Source organism: Phyllostomus discolor, chromosome 1 (genome assembly GCF_004126475.2).
Source record: "Phyllostomus discolor isolate MPI-MPIP mPhyDis1 chromosome 1, mPhyDis1.pri.v3, whole genome shotgun sequence".
In the NCBI taxonomy this organism is placed as follows: domain Eukaryota; kingdom Metazoa; phylum Chordata; class Mammalia; order Chiroptera; family Phyllostomidae; genus Phyllostomus; species Phyllostomus discolor.
Window position 1 is genome coordinate 214,530,139 of NC_040903.2, and position 19,998 is coordinate 214,550,136.

The 19,998-nt window shown below is 58.9% G+C and overlaps 1 protein-coding gene across 1 annotated transcript in view; it reads right to left on the reverse strand.

Moving 5' to 3' along the window:
* Nucleotides 1-2,373: 2,373 nt before the first annotated feature.
* BCL11B (BAF chromatin remodeling complex subunit BCL11B) overlaps nt 2,374-19,998 on the reverse strand; it is a 93,644-nt gene continuing 76,019 nt past the window's right edge. Inside the window, 1 exon segment of the mRNA XM_028508053.2 lies at nt 2,374-9,317. Coding sequence (XP_028363854.1) covers nt 7,276-9,317 — 2,042 coding nt within the window. The 3' untranslated portion in view covers nt 2,374-7,275.

The following is a 19,998-nucleotide window of genomic DNA, read 5'->3' on the forward strand; positions in this document are numbered from 1 at the left end:
TTTCTGGCTTTAATTGCTGAACTTCCAGCTCAGGAGCGGGGAGGGCAGCGGCTGCTTCTGCTGCCCCCGCAAGACTGGGGGCGTCGGGAGGGGGCGGGGAACGGGACGCGGGCGGCGGCTGCAGACTTCGAGGGACGCCCAGCAACAATAAGGGGATGTGTGTTCGAGGACCTGTCCTCCCCTTGACGTTTGTAATCCGGACGGGGACATTTCTGACGTTAACACTCCCATCAAAGTTCGTCATCTGCTCCCGTGCGACAGACGCGCTCACCGCGGCCCAACTACCTGAAGGCAGATGGAGTCCTTCCCGATCACCTCCCCTCTCCGTTGCACAAACGGGGAAACGGAGGCCCAGCATGGGAAGGGCTGGCCTGAAGTCACGGGGCTACGGAACTGAATCGAGCCTCTCCCCGGCCCCGCCGGTAACCCCCAAGTTTGCCCTCCTTCAGAGGACAGAGGAAAGGGGCAGGCTCTACGTGTGAATGCCAGGCACTCCCTGGTGTTTACACACTCGCCCCCAGCAATCTGGGCCCCTCAGTCTGGGTGTGTGTTCACCAACGCGAAGATGCAGGGTGTTCCCCAAAGAGCGCGTCTCTGCGTATTCGGATCAGAGCGCCACCGGCCGTCCACGGCCACAGCACCCTGGACGCCGCGCCCGGTCTCGTCCGGTCTCGTCCGGTCTCGGAAGCGAAGCAGGGTCGGGTCTGGTTCGTACTCGGAGGGGAGAGGACCACCGGGCCTTTCGGTTCTGCTGTCTGCACCGTTTCCTGGGCGGGGAAAGACACACCGCATTCTAAAGCGCCCCCAGGGAGAGACTTGGAGCCCAGGACCTACGGAGGAGAAGGAGGGAATTCCTCGCTGGGATTCCTGCTCCGTGAGCCCCTGGGACGGGGCAGGTCTTTCCTGAACGGCGCCAACTCCATTTCGGGAGCTGGAGTTCAAATCCCACTACCTTCCCTCCAGTGGGCGGGCGTGGTCTCGGGAGAGCGGGGTGAAACAGGACGGAGGGGGGCACATGCCACATGGTCTCTCCCATCATCTCTGTGGGCAGAACCCACAAGACGCCTTAGCAAGCAGGGTGTGGGGTTTGCGTCTTGCGCGAAGTCTCCTTGCTGAGACCCTCGGGCTGCCTGGTTGGGGGCGCTTCACGGCTGGCGCCCGGTGAACGTGCGGCAGGTGACTCGAGGGGAAGGCTCTCTGTGCTTTCTGAGCAGGGGCCTTGGATCGCTCCGCACTCGGCGGCGGGCTCGCTCGCACCGGAGGAGGAAACCCGAGGCACCTGTGCGCCTGCGTGGCCGACGCCCCCACCCCGAGCGCGGCCTTCCTCCACCTCCACCCCGTCCGCGGCTCCAGGCTGGGAACTGGGAACACCCACTGGGAGGCTATTTCCTTCCCCCAGACCTTCCTTCCTCCTCTGGACCCGTGAGGTTACCCCTAAAGAACGTTTCCTCCCATCTGTTAACAGCCACAACAGCGCTTTTCAACCGGTGTGCTGCAAGACATTTTAAAACATGCGCACCTGGCGGTTTAGTGAGGGGCACGGACCTCTTTTCCCTGAGACTGTCCAATAAAAAAAAAAAAAGACAACAGCCAACACAGCAATAGCCGTCCTAGGTGTGAGTGAATCAAAATTGTATCTATTTTTTTGGTCAGATCAGCAAAAACATATTTTTGGCGAGCCACCCAGCTCTAGTAATCACTGCGGTTTATGTGTGCCACACGGTGATAAAGGCTGAAACCCGCTGACCCAGCACGCGGGGCGGGAAGGCAGTCTTCCTAGTGACCCGTGATCTCTCACGGTGCTTGGAGGTGCTGTCTGGCCCCGCACCCTCGCTCCGCAGACCCGAGGGGCCCTGATTCAGGGTGCAGAGCCACGCAGGGCCTCTGCCCCCTTCCTTCCTACCCCCGGATGCCTCCTGCAGCCGGCTCACTGGGTGTCCCAGCAACGTGAGCCCGAGACCTAGCCTGAGACCTGTCAGTCTCGGTGGTTTCTTCTGAACCACTTGTTTGCAAGCCTGGCTGTGCGTGGGAACCACCTGGACCACTTTCAAAACCCCTGATGCCTGGATCCCAGCTCCAGAGGTCCTGATAGAAACTGGGCTGGGGTGAGGCCTGGGTGCTGAGGTTCTTCAGCGCTCCCAGGTGATGCCAGGGTCTACCCAGGCCCGAGGACCACTGCTCTAACTCACGCTGGTTGGCGGGAGTAAATAAAGAACCCTGTCACACTCCCACACCATTCTTCCCCGTCTTCCCAGATGCGGGCAGGGGGGCTTGGGTCAGGAGGAAAATGGAGAAAGACCTCCAAGTCACCCTCGGATATAAGCTGTCCCTCCCCCACCCTTAAAAGACACAGAAAAGGACAAGGTTCGGAGATCAAGTTAAATGTCCAATTTATTTTTTATAACTTGAAATCAGAACAAACTTGGTTTTTGAACAAGCGTACAAATGAAATGGCAGACACATGCTGAACTCAACATCGTGACATTAAGGGGAAAAAGAGGCCCAAAATCTGGTACAGAGAATAAAAGAACAATAAATATTTTACTAAGCCATATTGAAATGACCTCCCGTCATCTCAACATTTTATCCACAATTTTTTTTAAAAAAAAGTGCCCGTTTCTTCCACAGAGCACAAGTACCAAGCAATAATAAATAGTTCCAAACTTGTAGTAAAAGACAGAACCTCCAAGTAAACAACAAAAGCTCATACAATGAGGAATAGAAAAGGTAATAAAAATAGTTTGCCTCGCCAGTACAGCCGAAAGCAGCGGAACTCGGCCACGCGGCGCTAAGCTCCGAGGAGCACCGAGGAGCACCGGAGGCCCGGGGCTGCCCGAGTCCCACGCGGCCTCGCCCGGCTGTCCCCCGGGGCCAGGAGGAGGGGCTGAGTTCCTCGCCTTTTCACATTTTCCTTACGGCTCAGCCTCCGCCTCTCCCCATGAAAGACACTCTCCTGGCAAGTGGCAGGTTCCCACGGGGGGCAACTCGGAACAGAGCTGTGGCAGTGTGGACACCAGGCTGGGGGGCCTCCCCCCGCGGGTCGTCCGCTGGAGGGCTGGCTTTTGACACAAGAAAGAGAAGCAAAATGCTCTTCCCTCTGCCGTCGGTGGACGGAGACACAATCTTTGTGCTTTAGGATGGCTTAGTCCTGGCATTCGGGTGACGTGGTGTGAGCAGGTGGGAGCTGGCTGCGTTGACGACAGGAGGGGTCCCCTTGGAGGCTCTCGGGGTGCCTCACCAGGGCAGCCCACGGGTCTTGGGGTCAAGCGGGCAGGAAACTGACATCTTAGCTTTATCTCCCACCCCCTCCCCCTTCTTCTCACTGAGCAAAGGTGAGTGGCAAGGAGGAAAGAGCCTATGAAACGGAGAAGACCCCAGAAGAAAGATTTCTGCATTTGGTCAAGAATCGCCCAAAAGGATGCTTGGTTAGACTTCCATAACCTGAAATAATGATTCCTTACAGTTCCTGAAATAAAAAATGGCTTCCTGATATAGGTATTTTTTTAATGTATTATTCCCTCATCCAAAAAACTACCACTTTATAATCTTAAAGCTACTTGGCTTTACAAAAAAAAAAAAAAAAAATAGGGAAGGGACAGGGAGGGGAGACAGGAAATAAATTAAATGAAAAGGGACAGATACAGGACCGACAGAGGCTGGAGGATGGACAGGAAACGTGAGGAAGGAGAGAGAGAGACGGCAAGGCACGGCATCCACCCCGGGGCCTAGGCGTTCGGACACGGACGGAGCGTGGGTTTCGGGAAGGCAAGCAGCAGAGCAGGTAAGAAAGACCGCAGGCCAGGGCTCTCCGTGGAGTGAAAGGTCCCGGTGGCGAGGGGACTCCATCCCGCAAGCCCACGTGCGCCGCCCTCAGCAGCAGATGGGGTCACCTGTGCCCCGCTGATAGGCCAGCTCCTTTTGTTACATTCTTTGTTTGTTTAATGTTTTGTCAAGGGCTCAAGAAAGCTCGGTTTGCATTTCTTTCTGCTCTTAAGGGCGGGAGAGGTGGCGGTGGCGGTGGCGGTGGCGATGGCCACCGCAGGGACAGCGGAGAAGGAAGAGGCTCCCTCCCTGGTCCTCTGTGCGGCTGACATCTCACAGACGGCCCGTGAGAGCAAGCGGGGCTCTGCGAGACGTCACCGACACCTGTACGGAAACTGACATTTCCACTCATCCCAAATCAGGGCTCTCCCATCCGGTCTGCCGTGGCCACCCCAGGGAGCCCCGGTGCAAGGTTCGGCTGCGTGCGGAGGGAGGCCCGGCTCCCACATTCCTGTGCACAGGCCAATTCCGTCAAAAATATGTACAACTAAAACGACTTGTGAACCAAAGCTTTTCACTGCTTCCTTCCGTTTCTTTCCCTCAAAGGTTGTCAAACAACCCTTTTCCTCCTGTACAATAGGACTTAACATACAAATTTTTTTTTGCAATATTTTATCCTGCCAAATTAAAAAAATATATTATGGCAGCCTGTTTGTTTTTGTTTTTTTTTTCTTTTTATTTCCAAATTCACTAACAAAAAGGTACATTAAATCCCTTTAAAAGGACAAGCTTACAGTTAAAAAATTACAAGCTCCAGTAAAAATACAGCAAGTGCCTACATCATATGAACCAACCAATATATCCATTCCAGAGGGCGGTGGGGAGAGAAAAATAAGTACAGGTCAGAAATGTGATTTTTTTTTCTGCAAAGCAATAACAATATTAAGCACTTTTTTCTACATACTTTTTCTACATGGTGTAGCAATCCCCTTTTAATCCCCAAATACAAGTTTCTATACATTTTTTGAAATAAAAATTCAACACCCAAGGCAGAAAAAAATTTACTAAAACTCCGACTTTACAGTTACTGTGACAAGAACAAATTTATAGACCCACCATTTAAATTTTACTGCAACATTTTCAAGGAAAAGGAAAAAGGTTTTTTTTTTCTTGTTTTGTAAAATGCCCAGGCATTCTCGATTATTACAAATACTGGTCCACTTTTACAGTAATCAAGAAATTTTAATATATATAATATATACTAAAACCCCGTCACCAAAAGAAAACAATATACACGCAGCCACTGTGGCATTTTGTAATAACCTATTAAGCAAACTTTGAAAAAAAAAAAAAGATCTCTCCAACACACATACACACAATTTTTTTTTTTACCCTTGTATGTATCCAATACTGTAAACGTATTTTTAAGACAGAGTGCACTAAATTTAACTTTAGGAGAAAAAAAAATGAGCCATTGTTCCTGAATTTTTTTTTGTCGTTTTGTTTTTCATTCAACGATATCAACTTGTAACTTGTGTCACTTGAGTTTTAATTCAGCAGTAAGTCACCTCCACTCCACCTCTAAGCAGCGCAGTCCCACGAACAGAACAGGGCTGAGGGCCGTTCAGCTAGCAATGGGTGTCCAGGGTTGTGCTGGGTCTGTTTCTTCATTTGATTGGGTCTCATGGCATTTTCAAGTCCTCTATCTTCAACCAGGAATTCTAGAATTTACTTAAAGTAAATGTGGCTTTGTTTGTGTCTAGAGAATGTACTTTTCTTGTGTTACTTTTTTTAAAAAAGTCTTTTCATTTCCAAAAAAAAAAAAAAAAAAAGAGTTTTGCATTTGTCTCAAGAGACTGAAATAGGAAGATCAGTTTTCAAGGCACTCACATCAGATCGATCGGCAGTAGAAAAACTGTCCAATAAGTTACTATTTCATCTGGTTCTTTATAGTGCCAGTATTGGGAATGCCGCGCTTAGCAACACTGACACTCAATCTCAGCCGTCCCTTACAGTTTAAACCCACCTCTGGGCCGAAGAGAAGGATATGCTGCAATTTCTTGTTTAGAAGCCATTTAATTCAAACGCAAACAAAAGCTTTAAAGTGCGGGTCAACAGAATTCAAATGTCTAATCTCAACAGTCCGATGTTTAGTACCTTCCAACCTAATGGGGTAGAAGAAAAAAACAAAATCGGGAAGTAGCGCTGGGCACCTTCGGGTGGAACTTCCCCTGCTCTCCCGGTAAACAGGAGGGGAAGTTCGAGAGATTTCCCCGCCCCCTGTCCCTACCATGTCATCGGTGTGCATGAAATGAGAGCACTCGCCTCCCCCAGTTCACCATCAGGGCACTTGTCTGCTTGAGAAATGATCAGCCAATTATCACGTGTAGCAACGTAAGTCGTGGGATGTTCATGGTGGGGGGAGAGGGAGGGAGAGAGAGGGGGGAGACGGCGAGAGGGCGGGGAGAGGAAGAGAGAGAGAGAAGCTGTCAAGCCAGAAGAAGCCGGAAAGAACACCTCTGGTTTCTTCCTTTCTGTGTCACTGCAGGCCACCACCACCTACCCCCCCATAAAAAGTACCCTCAGCCCATCGTATTCAGCCTGTTCCACAGCGAAGCAGCCGAGATGGCATCCCGGGGCAAACCCGCATTTCAAGAAGGGGAGCGTGTGTGCTGGGAATGCACAATCCTAGAATCTTCTGGGCCGTTTCCGAGAGGAGCCCTCAAAAACTCTTATTTTTCTGGCAGTGCGGAGTTTCCGGGCCCCTCCCCCACCACTCCCAGCTCCCCTCTCGTCCACTCATGGAAAGGTCGAAGTCAACACAGAAAAGGCCTCTGTCGCTCAGGACATCATCAGTGCTACGTCTCCACTCCAATTCTGAAACAAAGTGCTGCAACTTTAAAGATTGTTATCCGCTGTACATCACCCCCCACCCCCCCAAAAAATGCATGCCACTTTTTATCTCAGGACAAAAAAAAAAAAAGGAATAAAAAAAGTAAACAACTTTAAAAGTCATTTAAGTGTTGGCTTCTTCACAAGAAATTACACATGCTTAGCTTAAATTTTAAAAAAGCAGCGCCCTCCCCCCAAAATTATAATTTAAAAGATATGCTTCCCTCTACATTGCTTGCGAGTCATTGCTCAGGCTACTACTGGGTTTTAAAAAAAAAATGAAGAAGGGATGGATACCCAACAGAATCTTTTAAAGGAATTTCAACAGAAAGAATAATAATAAAAAGTACCTGCACATGCCAAAAAAATTACAAAACCCAATAAATACAGAAATTATTGCACAGTTAAAAGGCTCCACAATTCTGACTGCCTTAACAACCCTCGGATTTCCATAGGACTTCGCAGACACAGGTTAGGTTGGAGGGCCGCCTCCCCCTGAGCCCCGGGGACACGCGGGGTGCTCAGTGGTGGTGGTGACACGGAGGCGAGTGTCAGGTCAGCATTCTGTCGCTTGGCAACGGGTCCACTGTACAGGGGCGGGGCGCCCACCCGCGCACGCGCTTAGCTCCTCTCGGCCTGCTCGATCTTGACGTCGTTAGTCAGCAAGTGCTCGCCGTGCCACTTTTTCATGTGTTTCTCCAGGGTGCTGTAGACGCTGAAGGGCATCTGGCAGATGTCGCAGCGGTACACCTCCTTGCCGATCTGCCCGTGCGTCTTCATGTGGCGCGTGAGCTTGCTGCTCTGCGCGCACGCGTAGTTGCACAGCTCGCACTTGTAAGGCCGCTCGCCGGTGTGGCTCCGCCGGTGCACCGTCAGGTTGCTGCAGTTCTTGAACACCTTGCCGCAGTACTCGCACGTGTCGCTGCGGCGGCCCTCCTTGGAGCTCGGCCGCCCGGGGCCGGGGCCGCCCAGGTGCGGCGTGCTGCCGCCGCTGGCCGTGCCACTGCGGCCCGAAAGGCCGCCGTCCAGCAGGTCCCCGGGCGGCGTGGAGAAGCGCAGGCTGCCGTTCTCGGACGAGTGCTCGGACGACGTGGCGAAGGGCGACTGGCGCGCATCCGTGAAGCCCAGGAAGGGGTCCTTCATGAAGTGCCGCGACGCCGCGTAGCCCACCAGCCACTGTGAGTACACGTTCTCCGACGGGATGAGCGCGGCGGGCGGCAGCTCCAGGTCCTTCTCCACTTTGATGCGTTTGGCCGCGCTGTTGAGACCGGGACTGGGCAGCGGCGCGGGCTTGCGTGGGAAGAGGCCCGGGAAGGGCTCGGCGCCTGGCGCAAAGCCTCCGCCACGCCCGTTGACCGCGCCGCCGGGCCCCGCGTCACCGCAGCCACCCGCGTCATCGTCGTCACCCGTGTCGCCTGCCGCACGCTTCAGGAAGGCGCCGCGCTTCTGCTTGTCAGCCAGCAGGTCGCTGTACTGCGGCAGCGCGCCCAGGCCCACGTTCTCCATGACCTTGCCCAGCACCAGCGCCTTCTCATCGGCCAGCGCCTTGGCCGCGGCGCCCACTCCAGCCGCGCCTGGAACCCCAGGCACCCCAGCGCCGCCGTTCTCCCGGTTGCGGCTCAGCTCCGAGTCCATGCTAAAGCTCGACTCCGGCCGGCTCTCGTTCTCCAGCAGCAGCTCCTCCTCCTCTTCCTCCTCCTCCTCGTCCTCCTCCTCTGGCTCGTGGCCCAACGACGGGTCGCTCTCATGGTGGCGGAAGTCGCCGCCGGCCTTGAGCCCCTCGCCGGCCAGCTCGCTGGTGCCGGGCTCCGGGGAGCTGGCGGCCGAGAGGCCGTCGTCGGAGCGGCCGGTCAGCGAGCCGGCCTTGTGCATGTGCGTCTTCATGTGGCGCTTGAGCTTGCTCGCCTGCGAGCACGCGTGGTCGCACAGCTGGCACTTGTAGGGCTTCTCGCCGGTGTGGCTGCGCCGGTGCACGATGAGATTGCTCTGGAACTTGAAGGTCTTGCCGCAGAACTCGCACGACTTGCTTTTGGCGGGCGGCTGGGGCGGCGGCGTGCTGCCGGGGGGCATGGGCGGCAGTGGCGGCGTGCTCAGGAAGGGGGACTTGGGGCTGGGCTGGAAGGGGTTCAGGAGCCGGTGCATAGGGTTACTTCGGCCGGGCGACACGGGCGGCGGCGTGGAGCTGTTGCCCGCCAGCTCGCGGAGCCGCCTTGAGAAGTCCATGGCGGGCGAGTCGATGGCCATGGGGTTCAGGCGCATGACTCGGTCAAAGGCACTGGGGTGCTGGGCGACAAGCCCCATCTCCTCGGCACTGAGGCGGTGCGGGTCCAGGTGGTGGCGCGGCGGCGGGCTGAAGAGGGGCGGCGTGCCGGGCAGGCGGCCCTCCCCAAAGCCCGGGTGGTCCCGCAGGATGGGGCCCGTCATGCGCAGCAGGTTGAAGGGGTTGCTGTCGCCCAGGAAATTCATGAGGGGGGACTGGGCCACGGCCTCAGGCCCCAGCGGCGGCGGGATGGTGAGCCGCGGCGTGAGGGAGCTGCTGGCCGGCCCGGGCTCCAGGTAGATGCGGAAGCCATGCGTGTTCTGCGCGTGCTGCAGCAGGAACCACGCGCTGTTGAAGGGCTGCTTGCATGTTGTGCAAATGTAGCTGGAAGGCTCATCTTTACCTGGGGAGACACACGGACAGAAAGGCAGAGAAGAGAGCGTGAGAAGCAGCCCGGGGCGTGCGCACCGAGGGACCCCTGACCCGAAAGCACAGACCTGCAAGGCCCAGGCCTGTGTGCCCAGTGGCAGGCCCTCCGGCCACGCCGTGCATGCTCCGGCTGCCTGCGGGCTTCCGTGGGTCGTGTGGGCAAAGCCCAGACCCGCCACGGGACCTCAGCTCGGCACTTTAATGCCGTACACTTTGGTTTGTCCCTCTGCAAGAAAAGGTGTCCTTACTCCCAGTAGCTCCGAAGCCGGATGAGATGCGTTTGGGAGAATGCCTGGTTCCAGTAACAGGAGTGACATCGAGTTTGGACTGTGGCAGGGAGAGTCCAGGCCACAGCCAGCAACGCTGGGGCCGGGGTGTCCCCCAAGCATGACTGACAGTTAGACCCCAGTAATTCTTTGTCACGGAGCTGCCCTGTGTAGGGTGTCCCACAGCATCCCTGGCCTCTGCCCCCCAGAAGCCAGTAGCACCTCCCAACCCCAAGTCACTAAGACCAAAAATCTCTGCAGGGAGTACCAAATGTCCCCTGCGGGCAGGCCCAAACCGACCCCCCGCATCCGTGCACCCCCGACAGTAACATTCAATCCTAGAACGTTCTAAAGACGCAGGTCAAACTGAACCACCTCGCAAACACCTTTTAAAGAGGAATGGCCGACACCCCCGCACCGTCCGGGATGTTAGCTCCAGGGGGTGCTGGAGGTGCAAGCCCCAGCATCCGTGCAGAGAGCGCTGTCGAAGTTAAACACGGATGTGCGGGGACCGCGGGAACTTGGCCTGTTATGAAGGTCGCTGCTGTGTGGCAGCTGCCCTGCCACGGCCTCATGTGCACCCTAACCACTGTTGGGGATCCAGCCTCCTCAGACCCCCTGGGAGGGGGCGGGGGGGGGGGGCCCGGTCTACGTGAAGTCCTTTGCCAGGATGTTAACGGAATGAAAGAATGTCCAGTCTGATGGGCCTGTCAGGATGAATGGCGGCGAGCACAGATCTGTTACATACTGGCTCCGGTGGCACAGGGGCCAGCCACCGCGGACACGGGTGGCTCGGAGCCAAACGCCAAGGTCCTGTCCGTCATTGTCCTCCAGAGCCCGTCTCACGGCCGCCCTCCTCGACCTGTGGGTGAAGCTGGCTGCCCCGCCCACCCAAACCTCTCCTGGCGCTTCATGCACACGGGACAGGCACGGGAGGCCGATTTGCTCGCGGGGCACGAAGGAAAAAGGAACAAGACATGGCAGCCGCAGCCTTGAAGAACCCCCTGGTTTCGTCCAGCCCCCCTGCACCGGGGAGGTTCCAACAAGGTCGGCGCGAGGCAGCCACAGACTCCCTGGGGACCGGGACCAGTGCTAGTTCCTGGGTGTGGGGGGGCTCCCAGGGGGGCTGAGCCCAGAGCACAGCCCCTCCTCTCGCCTCTCCCCAGGCATTTAAGGACTTCTGAAATGTCCAGCAGAGGCTTATTTTTTGCTTTCCACCCATGAACTGTATTTTTGGGGGCGGCTGCACCCTTAGCAGGAAATCCAGGTGGCTCAGGGAGCACCTGAATTCCACACCGGTCGGTTAGGCCTGGCGACTCCCGAGGGGCCAGGGTCTCCCCCCGCCATGGGGCCATGGGACGCGAGCAAGGTCCCAGGGAAGCAGCGTGTGTCCAGGGGGCAGGGTGTCGATGCTCCCGCACCACACGACCACCGGGGCTAGCACACCCCCTCCGGACACCGAGGGCAGGCCTCACAGGTCTGCTGTCCCACGGGGTCATCTCACCGCTGTCTCCTCTGCTGCGTCTGTGTGTCTGGCGGTGAGGAGACCACTGGGCAGGGGGGACAGAGAGGAAAAAAGAACTCTGAAGTTCAGCCCGCCCCCCCCCACTTTTAAAAACAGCTCAAGGAAGCCCTGGCTGGCGTAGCTCAGTGGATTGAGCGCGGGCTGCAAACCAAAGTGTCGCAGGTTCGATTCCCAGTCAGGGCACATGCCTGGGTTGCAGGCCATAACCCCCAGCAACCGCACATTGATGTTTCTCTCTCCCTCCCTTCCCTCTCTAAAAATAAATAAATAATCTTTTAAAAAAGAATAGTTTTAAAAAAAACAGCTCCAGGAGAACTTCTGAGTGACACCATTTTCTTTCTCCAGGGCGCCTGGGTAATGTCCCTGCCCCAGTGTGTCTGGGTAATTCAGTTTCTAACCTGGGGCCCAAGGAGAACTGGCCCCACCAGGGAAGCGCTGGGGCAGGGCAGGAGGGCAGAGGGCGGTCTTCCCAGCAGCCCAGGCCGGCCGGCAGCCCTCTCTGACTGTCCCTCGGCCAGCAGAGGACATGCGCACAATCCCCCGTCCTCAGCGTGTTGGTAGCCATGCGTGGGGACCGGGGCCCTGCGCCTCTGACAGTCTTGCACGCGGGACAGCCAGCCAGAAGCCACAGTTTGAGTCACCCTCAAACCCGAGTGAGGTGGGATAAATAAGTAACAAATAAGACGCAGGTAAATACAAGTCCCTTCTGACACAGAAGCCAATAATGCAAATGAAGGGCCGCCCACAAGGTCATAGGTCGAAGAGTGCCTCTCGACCCTTCGTCTCGGCCTCAAGCGCCGAGTCACGGCACCCAGCTGCTCTGGGGCTCCATGCCCCTCCGTGGGACCCCCACCCTCCCCCACCCTCCCCCCACCCCAGTCTCTCCTTTCACCCTCTCCATCTCCTTGGGTGCCTGCAGAGCGCTTCCTGTTGCTTGTCCTGCTGGCCACACGTTTTCTAGAAAGCTCTCCTGCCGGCGAGGAATGTGGTGAGCAGAAGAAAATCCAGAACTCCCAGGCAGGCCAGGCATGAAGGCTGCTCTGCCGCCGAAACGGCCGATGAAAACATTTTTTAAAAATGAACTCACAATGGCAGCCGTGGGGAAACCTGTAGCGACACGCTCCCGGCAGCTCAGACGTTGGCACTCCTTGTTTTATAAAAAGGGGGGAAGACACTCGGAACGCTGCACCCGGGAGCGGCCTGGGGAGGACGTCACCTGCCCGTGGTTCTCCATCGCATCGGATCTCAGGGCCCCTCGCCATACCAGGGGGAGCCCTTTCTTTTGCTGTACCCCGAAACGGCCCAGGCTCCCGGGCTCCCCTCCTCGCGGTGGTGACAATCTCTGTGGGTGCCGGCCCCCCAGGACCGGACAGCTTCCGGTTTCTAAAAGCCCCCCCAAGCCCTCGAAGGCCCGCTGCAGGCAGCTCCCTCTCCCGGCTGCCTCCCTTTTTTTTAACGCAAGGCTCGTTCCCGCATCACGGCACCGTGGTTCTCTGTCGCCCAGAAGGAGCCTTGAGCACCGGGCCTGCCCCCTTTCGAGAACTGAGCAGCGTCAGGAAGTCTCAGAGCGCGCCTGGGAACGTGTTTCCACCCAGACCCTCGGTCACTGTCTCAGACTCGTGGCACACGCCGTCACGGACAGCCCGCTTGTACATGCAGCCGAAGACCCTGGGTCCGAGGGTCTGAGGGTCCGAGGGCAGGCCCCCGCCCCTGCCTGGGACGAGAGGCCTCCTGGCCTCACCCTGTGCTACAGCTCAGGGCCACCCGCCCTGAGGTGACGCGGGGTATCCACGAGGGGAGGACATCACCAGTGGCCCCGGATAGGATGCTAACGCTGCAACCTGATGGGTCCGTTGTCGTGAGGCGGCTTACCTGGCCACGTGAAGCGCAGCTGCCGGACCTGAAAATGTGGGCTGCAGTTGAAGACTCACTGGGTCAGGCTCAGATCGGGTGGCTCGGAGCCAGGGCCCGCCCCGCCCTTCCCCTCCCCCCTTCCCTCCCTCCCTCCCTCTCTTCCCCAGACATTGTCCATGTCAGCTGGCAGAAGCCCCTGCTAGGTCTGCTTTGCTGCGGGGGTGTCCACCCTTTTGCTGCCTCTGGGCCACACCAAAAGAAGAAGAGCTGTCTCAGGCTACACGTTAAGTGCATTGTGACACGTCATCACCCCGGAACATCTCATCGTGTTTTAAGTAAACTCACGAGTTTGTGTTGGTCCACACACACGGCCACCCTGGGCCGCATGCAGCCCTCGGGCCACAGGGTGGACACCCCTGCCCTGCAGGCTCTACGGGGGGGGGGGGGGGGGGGGGGGGGGGGGCCTTGTGTTTCCATCAAGGTCAAAACCCTCTCTGCAGTCTCCGGGGGTGAGATGGCAGTGTGGGTTCCCACCTCCCCTTCACACCTCCCCATGCCCAGCAGAGAGAAGTCCACGAGCCCTCACGCTCTCTGAGCAGCCATCTCCTCACCAGTAGAACGTGAACAACAGACCTGAGGGACCAGGTGCGACCCCGGGTGTGGGCACACCCCGTGAAGGTGCACGTCGCCACGCAGACATTACCGTCTGGGCTCCTCGGGATTCCTTTTCCACAACCCGGCTCACACGGAGCACAGGGTGCTTCGGGGCTCACACGGAGCACGGGGTGCTTCGGGGCTGACTTTCTGCGCGGCCCCGGCAGTGAGCCAACCCTGGAGGAGCCCGAATGCAGCCCCCCTAACGCACGGGAGGCCCCGGGGAAGCGGACACTTGCAAGCGCCAAGGAAACGCCACCTTTTACTGTGCCACGTGGGAGCGCACACACCCCTGGAGCCCTCCAGTGAGGTGCCGCCCTGCCTCTGCTGGGACACTGGTTCTTTTCTTTCGTGAGCATTTAAATAAGTCCCTCCTCATCATGCCGGTAACTCTCCTAGTGCCAATAAAGGCACCGGGGATGTCCGATAAAAGCACACCCTCCGCGGAGTTGTCGTTACCCCGTCTAAAGGCCATCACCGACAGCACGAGATTAGCGGGCCTCCTCCCGAGGCCGGGGGTGGGGGGCACCGGCGGGCGGGCCTCCCGCTGCTGGGGACGGCGGCTCCTCTTGGCTCAAAAGGGGGCACGGAGCCCCCCGCCCTCCAAAGGCCGAAGGTGGAAGCGAGGACCTAGGCCTTGGCCTCGCAGGGTGCACAGAGCTTTGCAGTGGCTTTGGCACCGCCTCGTGCACTGGCCATTGCCAGCTGCTCCCGGGGCCTCCGGGGGAGGCCGGGCAAGGACTGCACTCCCGCTGGCCGGCGACCAAGCGCAGAGTCCCCCAGCCAGCACGGGAAGGGCCTTGCCCCTCGTCGGGCTCCCGGGCCCCAGGCTCCGCTGGCCACCCACCGGCACGCAGCCCCACCCAGGGACGGGTCACTCCCTCAACACTTGTCGGGGCCTGTTTCGCAATGAAAACAGCCGAGAGAGACAGAGGCAGAGAGACAGAGAGAGAGAGAGAGGTTTTCCCGCCACCCTCTGTGTATCCTCCCACAGAAGGGCATCCACCCACTGTCCTCTGGTGGGACCCGATCCGGTCCCCCGCAGGCCCGGCTCCTGGAGGGGAGACCTTCCACGGAGCAAGTGGTCCTGCAACACGCCACTCAGCACCTGGGGGAGGGGCCACGAGACAGCGGGCAGCCAGGTCAGGAGCAGGAAGCAGGGTCCCGGGGTCCCCTGAGGCAGGCCCCTTCCCCTCCCTCCACCTCAGGGTGCCCAGTGTCCCAAGAAAGAGCCAGGTTCTCTGACCCCCCCCCCCCCACCGAGCCTTCCTCAGAATCGATGACCGCTGGCATCTCTGGTCTCCACGTTTCCAAAATGAGAACAAGTATTATCACTATTCTCCCTTAGTTGTCTAGGCCCCTGCTTAGAAAGTTTAAAGAAACTGTCTCCCCTCTTTCAGGATCCCAGAGAGAACATGTCAACTGCCCCCCCCCCCCGGGAGGGCCTTTGAAGGTTGGTGTCTGTGTTATTCTTGAACAGAGAGGGCCAGGAGATCTTTGACCATTGCCGCTGGCTCTGGGTGCAGTCCGTCACAGCTCGGCCTCGCAGAGAGAGGCGGGCGGCACCGGGGACTCCCAGCGGCAGCAGGACAGGGAGCCGTGATTGAATCCCCACCACCAGCCAGCCCGCAGCTAAGCACACCTGACCCCACAGGAGTCTCCCAACAACCCCTGGGGTCAGAGCTGTCATCAGCACCATTTCGCAGATGAGCAAGGAGAGGAGCGGAGGGGACAACCATTTCCCAGGCTCGGCTCCTGAATGTTACGCTGGACCCGTGAAAGCCTGACTGAGAGAAAAAGGCGGGCAGGGCTGCGGCGGGGGCGGGGGTCGGCTGAGCGCGCCCTGACGTTTAACCTTTGCTGCTGGCCCCTGTGCTACCTGAATTGTGGCAACCTGCTGCTGTCGGCCAGGGTGGCAATAACGGGGAGAAACCGTGCTGACCACCTGTCTCGTGGACAAGCAACAGATGCCCTTCGCTGGGTGTCGGTGCCGGTGGTGGTGGGGCTGGGCAGCACTCTCACGACTGGTAACAACAGTCCCCGCCCCGGGTGATGAAGTGTCCAGCCGGCCTGGACTGACAGGGCCCACGCCCCTCCACCGGTGCTGGCGGCAGGCATTACCAATCCATCCCCGCACACTCCCTCCGGACTCAGAGCCCTCTTCAGCCCTGCTCCCCAGACAGCCATCGCCACATAGGATGTGCCTCTGCCTCTTGGCCGGCCCTGGGTCCCAGGGCACACGGGGGACCAGGGCACACAGCCTGGATAAACCAGGTGGCAGCCTGCATCCCGCCGAGAGCAAGGACCACACCTGCCTCTCCCCCACTCACGGAACACACCGGGGCCGGGGACCTGTGACCCACCGGGTCCTCTGTTGCTAGCTGAGGATGCCAGCAGTGAGCACAGGACACCTGGTAACAATCCTCTCATCTGTCAGCAAGAGGCAGGCGTGCCACCAGGGAGAAGTTCAAGGTGCTGGGAGGAGGAACGCAGGGGGTCGGCAGGACTCAGAGGTCCAGACCCGCCTGAGGCCAGCCTCTCGCGTGCATTACCCTCTTGAACCCGCACGATGACTCCGCGCACACTGTGACCATTCACGGGAGCAATAAAGCTCGCTCGGAAACCATAAGCGAGTTGCTCAAGGCCACATTATGGGCCGTGGGTTATTTATGTGAAGATTCATTGTCTGGGCTGGATTCCAAGCTCCCGGAGGACAGGGATCCAGCCAGCCTCGTGCACCGCCGCCGTGACTCGGGCCACCGGCCCGCGGCCCGCGGAAGTGTCGGCGGCCTGCGTGAACCGTGCGTTCTGTCTGCTGCCCGAGGCCTGCACCACAGAAGCCGTCTCCCTCGGGACCAGGACGTCTGCCCGGGTCTGGGTGAACCCCCACAGCTGCACAGTCCGCCCTCCGGACTCGGCCAGCTCCGGCCAGGCACTCTCAGTGGGCAGCCCTGCTCCCCGGGCGCGCCTGGCACGGGCCCCACCCAGCACACCAAGCCCTTGACGGCTGCGTGCCAACCACCTCCGCCAGCATCCAGGTGACTCTGGACAGACCAAGACACTTCGCCGCTGCCCCTGCCCACCTGTAAGCCACCTCGGGAGAGAGGCTAGCACGACAGTGATCTTCCCCCATCACAGGGCAGCAGCAGCCGCCCTTGAGGAGGCCCCCAGCACTCAGCCCGCAGGACCCAGCCCACCTCGCTGCCCGCCTCCGCAGCAGCTGCTCCCTTCCCGGTCGTCTCCTCGGGCCTGGCCCTTCCACACATCCATCGCCTGCGCCCAACCTGGCGCACCTGCCTTCCCTTCACCACCTGCGACACACCTCCTTAGACCCAGACCGGGTAGGACCCCTCTCTCCTCCCATTGCATTCTGGGGACGCTGCTGGACACCGATCATTACACGGACTGTCCATTTTGCCCTTGACTTTGGTGTGTTCAGCTCACGTCCAACCTGCTCGTGCCAGTGTTGGCCTCTCAGGTGAACACTCACAGCAACTTTGGCAAACGGGTGTTCATCCAGATTTTGTAAAAAAAAAAAAAAAAAGAAAGAAAGAAAGAAACTAAGCCTCATCACAGTCGAGCGAGGGGCCCAAGGTCACACAGCCTGGTCTGAGCCCAGGGCCTGGCTGAGTCCAGACACACGCCTCACCTCCCCCGGCACTGGGGCACGAATGCGGCCGCCGCGGGCCCTGGGGAGGGACCTGAACCAGCTGCGGCAAGTTATTCCAGTTGCACGGGAACACCAGTGAGCCGGCCAGGGAGGGCAGCCGCAAGCCTGGCCCTGTGCCCCCGGGCTGAGGATACAGGGGCCTCACACAGTGGAGAAACCTCGCGCAGCCCCCCCGGTGTCTGTGGACCGTCCGTCCGCCCCAGTCCGTCCGCCCCAGCCCGGGTGACTGGTGAACTTCGCTGGCGCGTTAGGTGCCTGCAGCCACCTCGGGCTGGGAGACCTTTTACCTTCGTCAAAGCCCCGACCTTGCGCCCCGACACCCCCCAGGCCGCCAGGGGCATCCAAGAACACCTGGGAATCCTGCTTCCAGCAGAAAAGGCCTTTCTGGCGGGGAGTGAACCCAAGCAGAGCTACTCCTGTCCCACGGGCTCCGGGGACAGGCCTTTCTCGTTCTCTCTCTCACTCACGCACCCACCCAGTCACCGAGGACCAGGTGCTGAGAGCTGCAGCAGAGGGACGGCCGGCCAGGGCCCCTCTCCCCAGGCGGCCACAGGTGGGGGTCAGGAGCTGTCGGGGGGGCGGTGTTAAGCTGCAGAAGCAAAGGATTCTAAAGGCAGAGCGGAATCTGCTGAGTGACCAGGGCGCCTGGGCAGGAGGGAGGCAGGCAGGAGACACTGCATGGAGGTGAGTTCACGTCAGACACAGGGGGAGAAGACAGCCCCGTCCCAGATCGAGGAGGAAATGGGGGAGGGCGGCGGGGACCTCTGAGCTGCACAGAAGAGCAAGTTCTGTTCCCTGACGGTCGTGGCCAGTGAGGGGATAGAAGGCAGGCAGAGAGGTACACACCTACAAGACTTTGACGAGGGGTGCAGCCCATTCCCAGGGGTCCCACCGCAGAGCTGTCCACACTGCCCCACACTCACAGCCAAACCCAGGGCTAAAGGATCATGGGAAGAACCCATCCCGCTCTCGGGGCGATTATGCTCCTCCCAAGAACTCCAGGAAGTGAACCAGGGTGGCAGCCAAGGTCACACGACACCGGCGCGCCAGAAGCTCCTGCTCCCTTGCTGCAAAAAGCGAGAGGGCCTTCTCGACCCCACTTGCCCACTTGCTCCTTCCTCCCTTCCGTCCTTGACCACACAGGTGCATGGGGTGTCCTCAGGGACACAGTAATGAGCGTCTGCCCTCACAGAGCCTGCGGTCTAGGGCAACAGGCTAACTCGCCCACAGACATCAAGCAAGGGCTCGGGCCACTGGGTCACCAGTCAAGGGTGTGCCGCGTGGTGTAGGACACAGAGGAAGGACAGACCGACTGTCCGGGAGGCTCAGGAATATTTCTCCAGGAGGAGCCCCTGGAACTGAGGTCAGGAGGAACGATTCTGTCGCACAGAGAGAGGTCGTGCCTGGCAGGGGAACCAGCGGCAACCGAGGCATGGAGGGTGGGGGTCCTGGAGTCACAGAGGGGATGGGGAACTGGAGGTGGGGTTGACAAGGGGGGGGTGGGATTCGTCGGAGGAGGCTCTGCAAATGTGCAGAGACTCAGCTGTGTACAGATCCAATTCCGATTAGCACCGGAAAAAAAGACTTTTTCAATGAACATTTTCAAGCCCACACGCAAGACTGCTTGAGCGGTCCACTGTGCAGTGAGACAAAATCTCAGTGTGACAGGAGGATGCAGTTGAACCCCTGAAGAGGGTCTCAGACCCATGAGGCTTGAAGAAATGAAACCAGGGTCCAGAAAACACGTGGAGGGAACGGAAAACCCCGTCCAGGAGGACCACCGCCCTGCTAGGTGGCTTCTAAAACACCGGCAGTGCAATTATTTCCACCCAGCCTCTCATCCTAACGCCTAGGAAGCCACCTTCAGGAACGGGGCGGTCCAGGTTCTTAAGGAAGTGGGGACACAGTAAAACTGAACTACAGCTACAGGCACCATGCACCCCAGGTTTCCCCGGTCTCGACGTCAACCGCTGGCGTCTGTGGTCAGACCAGGTGTGTGCAGTTCAGGCTCAGGAAACAGGCCCCCAGGCCTGAAACCCAGCGACGCTGGTGACCGCGGGGTGCCTCCGGGGGCAGGGTGAGAACGGCGGCGCTTGCCACGGAGGCGCCGGAGCCAGGGGCAGGGCACGCGGAGTGGCTTTAAGTGTGGCAGCACACACGCGACATTCTCGGAAAACGAGGCCCACGGCTCCAGACCATCTTGACAGGGTGGCCCTTCGCAGAAGACACCCAGTCGGCTGGAAACGGTCCGTCCTCCCAGGAACAGACACACGTGCCACTGTCAGACTGCCCCCTGGAGCTGCTGTCTGTTCGCGTCCCCTGAACAGGGCCTCTCCTTCCCAGGGGGGTTTAGCGGGCGAGCCGGGGCGCTGTTTTGGAGGTTTTGTTCCTCTCACCCCAGCCCCCCGCCACCACAGAGGGGGGTTTCTGAGAGGCTCCTAGGGCGCTGGGGACAGGCATTGAGCAGAGACCCTGAAAGGGAAGCACAGAGCAAGCCGCCCTCACCCTTTCGTGGGAAAACAGAGTGAACGGAGAAACGAACAGGCGAGACGAGCCGGGAGAGGCCTGCGAGTGTGCGCGAGTGTGCACGCGTGTGCACGCGTGTGCACGCCTCCCGCGGGGCTCGGGCCGCGCCTTCCGCTGACACAGGAAGTCCGCCTCCCGCGGCCCTCGCCCGGGCAGGCCT